Raw genomic sequence first — 7500 nt, 5'->3', positions numbered from 1 at the left:
AGTTTTACTAACGAGTGTTGTTATGACATAGCTTTCTCTAAGTTTGGATTTTGTACTTCTGTGCGCTTCTTGTGTTTCTTTCTTTCGATTGGCCTATATATTATTTGTTCACCTGAGTAACAGTGCATGTGTGCTGCGTGTTCAGTGAAGTGAATCTCGCATTAAATAGGCCTGTGCGGAAATATGTACATGATTGGAGCATACATTTCTTAACGACCAATCGAATAAAAGATAGGAAGAAGCAAAGATGGTCAAGTAAGAAACGTCGGAACCTCCTAAGACGAAGCATTTGAGGAATTCGCAAAAGTCAGTTGTCTCAACTCGGAGGTGCAGTTGAGCTTTGGATTGTGACAGTGTGTGTGTGTGTGTGTGTGCGTGATGTATATGTGAAATTAGAGGAAATGTGAATTCCATTATATAAGAGCTGTAATTAGATGTATAACTAAGTAAGCATAAGAATGGTATAACTATTTCAAAAAGAATGATAATTATGATTAAATAGATACAAGAAAAGTTTAGATAGTTGGCACACTATTTCTCTTTTATATTTAATGTCGAACCCTTATTTCTATAATGGTAAGATATTCTATGAGAGATCAAGTTAGCGATTGCAATAAGATACATGTAGAGGTAATGAGTACTTTATAAGTATATTAAATGAAGCTTGGACCAGTATAGAGGGTAATGATCGGTATTAATAAAGATCATAATTATTTCATTACTGTGGGGGACGCGACACACGTTAACTCGGCCAAGGATAAAAAAAACAGCATTAATTAGTATCATGATAATTCACAAAGCGTAAGTAAACCTTTATTGGCCTGAACATTTAAGGTGACTAAGTCAGCAAAGCTAATGAATGGCGTCCACTTGACACCCCTGCGCCCATTGCATTTGCTCAGATAAGGAAAAAGAGCAGTGTTGTTGCAGAGGCGAACACAGGAAGAGCGCCAAATCGTAATGTTTTTTTTTTCCAAAAGCTTCAGACTCTTTCTCCGAATAGATCTTACAATCAGGACGTCCATGAGCAGTGATTGAATATTGCTGTAATCGTATTAATTATTACTATTGGTAATATAGAATAGAAGTAAATATGATATAATACAGTAGAGGAGTAAAAAAAAAATAATAATAAATAAATGAAAAATAAATAAACATGATTAAGTGAATATATTGTGGAAAAAACAATGTTCATGATTTAGTGAATGAGATGAAGAGTAAATAAAGACGAAATCAAAGCATCTTTGTGGGTGTCATATTTAAGTTCATTAGATAGCATTTTAAGTATATATACAGTACATATACAGAGCCACTTGTGCATACACCCAGATCGCCCGAGTACACGCATATGTATGCGCTGAAACACACACACTCATGGCGGCATAAGGTAAGAATGAACTTCAACAAACTAGACATTCTAAACATAAAGCTGTATTTAAATTGCCGTATCCATTGGATATAATGTCAGGTCAATGATGATGATGATAATTAGAATAACAGAAATAACACATAGATAATTGTGATGATCAAAAATATATTACTCAAATGACCAATTATAATGTTAGTAAGTGAATGAATAAATGACATTTGTGGTTTGTTTTTGACAAAATACTAAATATTATTCTCATGACTATTAGGCAACTGTTTTCATAATTCAAAATTCCCTAGAAAAAAAATATAAGACGAGGAATACGGTACAAGTTGTATCTGTGTAAATGTGTGTGAAAGGTAAACAGTGATAAAATTTGAGATTTACTTATTTCGAAATTTGCTTTGCTAGACTCATTGAATCTAGATTAGCTGTGGAGATTAGCTTCATTTTTTTCTTACTACTGCAATATCAAGCTTTTAATCGCCAGGTATATATACTCATATTTTGTTCTTAAACATTTTGCTTTGGAGGTGCATTCCCGACGTAGTCTTTTCTGTGACCAATTTAACTAGAGTGCATTTAATATTTCTCAGTACTATATACTATTTTCTGGATGTAAATCTATTTATTTGTTTAATTATAATGTTTAATAAGATTAATAAAAGAAGTCTTTATACTCTCTTAAATAAAGTAACCCAGTGACAAATAGAATACTGATACCATAAGGTACCATCAGGAGCCTTTTGTTGAAAGATGTCTGTCTGTACCCCCACAGCACCCTCAGCGCGCTCTGACAGGAGCGATGGCGCCGGTGGTCAAGGAAGGCGGGGGAGTGAAGGCAGCGAGTCAGTCGGGGGAAGCAGTAGAGCCGAGAGCGGAGTCAGCAGCTCACGGGCCTCGAGTCAAGCCTCCAGTCGAGCGGACAGCAGCGCCAGCAGCAGGCAGTCTGTCATTGCCCAGACCATGCCACACCCCTCCGAGCCGCCCGTATGACTAGAGGCTACCACGCGGATGTGAGGACACGCCCAGGGCCCATGGCCGCCTCAGGGTCGGCGGCCTGAGCCCTCTCCGGCCCATGTGGTGCCGGAGGACCATCCTCCCGCGTGGCACTCGCTCAAACCTCGTGCCAGGGAACCCTCGTGGTCCCCGGAGCCGCCACCTTCACCCGTCCGCGGGCCGCACGGCGTGCTTCCCGCGAGGTTACGGGCGAGTCAAGAGACCCTGGAAACAACCAAAGACTGGCCACCGCCGCCTCCAGGAGTGGAACTAGATCAGCTTGAGGCTCCTCCTCCCCCTCGCGCCTTCATGCCTGGCACCTGGTCCCCTCGGCCCGAGCATCTACCTCTGACTGCAGCGACAGCTGTGACGGGAAGTAGAGGTGATCCCCGAAGCCCTGGTGCACTTGCAGCTGCAGCTGTTGTAGGTGGTGGACCAGTAATCTACGACGATCATCATCTCGTGCGTCATGCAGCTGACTGCCCTGCTCACAGATTAGTAACAAAGCAAGAGTGTGACCGGTCAAGTAGTCGACCTGCCAGTCGGCCGAGCAGCCGGCCAGCTAGTCGGCAAGGAAGTAGAACCACTAGTCGACCTGCAAGTAGGTCAGCTAGCAGATCTGGAAGCAGGTCAGCCAGTAGGTCTGGTCACAGATCGGGTTATAGCTCGCCTGGAAGTGATCTGCGCTAGGGTCGCAGGTTCCTTGGGCCCTTCCGGCCTTCTCCCCCAACGAGTCACTGCCCTAAACACGTGGTGTGCAGCCGCGCCGCCGTGCAGCAGCTGCGGCCGAGCATGTGGGTGTCCCTGACAGACGACTCACTCCGTTACGCTTGCCCCAGCTTTCTTCATGTTTGTTGCCTCTAGTGATAGCTGGAGATGGAGGACCTTCCCACTAGTTCAGCGGGTCTGTAGACAATCGAGGGAGCGATGTGGCGGCTGTCCTGCAAAAGTGCCACCCCATGGTTGAACTGGATGTGCTGGGGGTCGAGCCTCACACTACCGAAAGTCAAGGAAAGACGCGATTATGCCATGACTGTTACCACAGATATAGAAGTGCTATAGTCAGCATGCCAGTAGTGGATTGTCTTTGGCAAGACAGCAATGACCCAGAAAGAAGGACACCAATATCTCCAAAGTGCCAGAAATGTAGAATTAGTGGACGAGTTCGCTCAAATATTGTTTTATCAAAACCCTGGAGAAATGTTATAAGTTTTTGGCAAGCAGTGGAAGACAATTATGGTGAAAGTAATGACTGAAGAGGAAATCATTATAAGGGAAAAGTGAATATTAGATGTGCCAGAAGATATTTGTACTTGGGGAATGCAGTGATATGCCGTCAAAGTGAACGCAAATGTGAGTGAATCGTGTCAGCCAGACACTGAACATTACCAAGTTAATTTTACTTGAAATATGCATAATTTACAAGATGCTTTACAAAAGTGGAAATTGCTTGCTAAGGAATCTCTAGGTTTTAGAATTTCTGATCAAACAGTAATATAAATACTCATTAGTTACAATGTGTTGTTGGCATTGTTGTTTAGTCAGACTAACAGGATCTGCAGAGGAGCATGGATGGGAGACCACCTGAGAGATGGGCAGATGACCGCACAAACATGCAGTGGTGCGGTGGATGTGGTTCAAAATAGTAAATGCTCTTGCCACATCCACATCCAACACCATTGTTATCGTGATGGGTGGGTAGGGCTTTGTGCAACTACACCCCTTCCGCGTCCACCTCTGTTCTGAATAGATGTGGATGGTTGCAGAGTAGGGGAACAGCCTTGCCATACTCACCACCGCAGCTGATATATATAATGAGAGGGTCCACCGCCGCCACCACCACCTTAATCTCTGGCCAGTCGTGGGCTGAGGTGTCACCCCACCCACCCACCCACCCACTTGGTGCTTGATGGCCTGGCACTTCCTAACAGGGGCACTGGCCACCCACTTAGAAAGCTTGGCTGCCTTTTCCTAGACACATTTCCTTGTTCACTTGCTCAGTCTGAACGTGTAACATTTGTGAGATGATAATAATAATAATAATAATAATAATAATAATAATAATAATAATAATGATAATCCGGTGAATTGCAACGACGGTTTGCAAAGTGACTGTTCGAAGCTGAAGAATATCATGAAATAGAGTTTATATATTAATATGGCTTTGCAGTTTCTTGATAAGCATAATTATTATCAGGTGAAGCGTTCTATGGCAGCAACACTTGTGGAGACCCAGTGACATCCTCTTAGGCAGCCTTGGCATACATTTCTACGTAGGCTCAGTGATAAACATTCCTACATCTGTAAATCTCTGATAAGTTCCATTATTTACTTCAGCTGCTGGATACTAGATGCCAGGGAGGGGAATCAGTGGTCCAGGTAATGTCACTTTCAAAGCTTGAAATATAACTAAGGTCCAAAAGATGGTGTAGGAATTTACACTACATTGTTCAATGCAACTGTTATAAAATTTAATTGAAACGCGGTTGGTCCAATCGTAGAGTTTCACGTACTATATGCAAGGTGCTCATATATATTTGTTTACCCGAGATGTTTTAATATGCAAGAATGTAAACTATTATGTGGATTGTTTCCTCTCGATACTTGCTACGTTAGTAACTTTCAACAATAAATGCGTTATATTAATGAGAATAAAAGAGCATACCTACATATTAAGTAGGATATTTCAAGTTTGCAAAAGACGGTTCATTCATTCCCTTCCCTCTGGTTTGTTTATAGTGGCATAGCATATTTTTTATAGGATTTACAAATTATGAAAGGTTCCAGATATATTAATATATATATATATATATACTGAGTCCCTTTACCTCAACCCTCACCACTGCCACCATGAACAGGACTTGTGGGTTAAAATATTCATGACAAAGTCATAAATATGATAAATCATTTTAATGGATGTCATTGTGATGAAAGGTATGAATATATGTAGATTCAATTTGAATTTCTTGATGAAATTAGTATCCATAACAGTTACTTCATAAAAAAAATAGTATGCAACAATGAGTGCCAAATAGAGTTCTTTGCATACAATGGCCTCAATGTCTGGAATCATAACAGCAGACCACGAAAAAACTCATCATGCTTATGCTACATCCTTGTCATGGATATCGGAACAGTGCGACATAGAGAGGCAGGCAACGCATGGCTATGTGTTGCCAATGGTGGTGGTGGTGCTGTGGTGGCGGTGGTGGTAGTGATGGTGTGTGTGGCGTGAGCCCCTTGTGCGGGGAAGCACTACCCTCTCAGTGCCTGGATGAGGGTGGCAGAACAGCTTATGCCTGGGTGTAGGTGGCACTGTGGCCGCAACCTGAAATGGGTTAACGTGATAGCTTAGCTGTGAATATACTTTGATTTTCTTTCTTTTTTTCTTTTCTTTTGATCATTCAACACTTATTTGTCTTCTTTTTGTTTCTTTTATAAATTTACACTAATAGAAAATCAATCCTATTATCGAGTCATAGCAGTTTTTACCTTGTAAAATGGATCTGTATGAAAGTTGTAACCGAATAAGAAAATATCATGTTCTTTAATTATCATTTGTAGTTAACCTCACAACGGGATGTGCATGTGGCATTGCCTCCACTCATGTGCAAGTAGATCGTGACGTGAATGAGCTTGATAATGTCAGTACCATAGCCAACATATAGAATATGGTCTAATGTCTAGATTTGGATTATGGTATTTTTTCTACTGTTGATTGGATTACTGCTCTGCGACATGAATTGATATCTTTTGTTTAAGATATTCAAGTATTTGATTGTGAATGTAGACTTCCATTATCAGTGTATGTTCTCATTTATAGACTGTAACTTTACTTCCACCAGTGGATTGTGCAGCTGTATGATAATTCTTAATGAGTCAAGCCATCCTTAAATTTCTACATTAGTGGCTTGTGTCACTGCACTTACTAGAGGGTCGTTCCATTTCGCTTGCGTGAGAATTGTGTTACTTTACTTCTCAAAAGATCGTGACACTTTTATTAGGTGAGATTTACGCCACTAGCTCTGGCTGAGGACTGTGTCGCTACTCCTTTTAAAAGTATTTCGCTACTACTCCCTAATTGAGGATTGTGTCACCATCCCTACGTGAGAATAACTGCTAGTGCTTCTGTCTGAAGGTCGTAGCATTACTCCTAGTTTAGGGGGATGTTACTTCTTACTGAAGACAGAGCCACTGTTACTGGAGGCTTGTGCCACTACCTTCAACAAAGGATTATATTTTTCACCTTTAAGGATAATTAGATATCACTATGTCTCGGTGAGCACCCGCCTTACGCCTCGGATCGTGTCCCAACTGAATACTGAGAATTTATGGCTGTTCTTGGTACTGGATTGAGCCACTGTTCGTAGTTGGGCGATGTGCCACTTCTTTTTGCTTCTTGTTGGTTCCTATATTCCTCTTAGTTTGTATGCTCTGCAACCTGAACTGACGTGTACCATACATACATAACCCCAGAAGTCAGGTAGGTAAAAATCCACGTGAATCGCAAACCACATAGTGACAGACTAACTGTATATAACAAATTTTATCGCTGTTACTCTTACATGTAAACCCTCGAGTTTTCTTTTTCTCTCTCACTTCATTTTAGGCTCAAATGATACCTTCTGTTTTCACTTTAAGTTAAGTGCCTCCCATACTTTAAAATCATGATATCTAAGCTGCGAAAGGATAGCAAAGGCAAAGGGAGAGACAGTGAGGCTCTTAAATATCTGCTGTACTATAACTGACTCTTTCTCCGAGCGGTCCTGTTACTTGAGATCGTTCTTATTCGCTCAAATATTTTGGTTATCTTTGAGAATACCTACCCCTTAACCATTTAGTATTATACCGAAATAAACTCAGAATTCAGTTAGATGAGTACTAGTTTAGCTGTCGATGTATTCAGGATGCTGATATAGGAAATATGCACTTTTTCAATAAGGTTCAAGTACGAGGAGTTCAAAGAGCACGCATATTGATAATGAATCATGTTAGTAAGATGAAGTTAGGCTATTGTTCTAAACAAGGTTGGGCGATCTTCAGACTATACTCTGGGATTATACAACCTTTTACACTATTTAGTTGTTTTTTGTTTTTGTTTTTCCAAATCTTATCTTGTAATAACATTCCAT

The 7500-nt window shown here is 41.1% G+C and overlaps 1 protein-coding gene across 18 annotated transcripts in view; it reads left to right on the top strand.

Annotated features, from left to right (window-relative positions):
• Glut1 (Glucose transporter 1) overlaps nt 1–7500 on the top strand; it is a 531577-nt gene that overhangs the window by 522585 nt on the left and 1492 nt on the right. For 13 of the 18 annotated variants that reach the window (XM_086549218.1, XM_086549117.1, XM_086549086.1 and 10 more), the window contains one exon: nt 2148–2367. In XM_086549218.1, coding sequence (XP_086405344.1) covers nt 2148–2365 — 218 coding nt within the window. In that variant the 3' untranslated portion in view covers nt 2366–2367. Of the gene's footprint in view, nt 1–2147 lie in introns of all 18 variants that reach the window. The other 5 variants (XM_086549100.1, XM_086549139.1, XM_086549094.1 and 2 more) reach the window with 2 other exon arrangements.

Source organism: Penaeus japonicus, unplaced genomic scaffold, assembly GCF_977035675.1.
Source record: "Penaeus japonicus unplaced genomic scaffold, GWHDUDI00000001_assembly GWHDUDI00000002, whole genome shotgun sequence".
Taxonomy (NCBI): Eukaryota; Metazoa; Arthropoda; class Malacostraca; order Decapoda; family Penaeidae; genus Penaeus; species Penaeus japonicus.
Note: the sequence above shows the minus strand (reverse complement) of the source record. Positions and strands in the feature narration are given on the sequence as shown.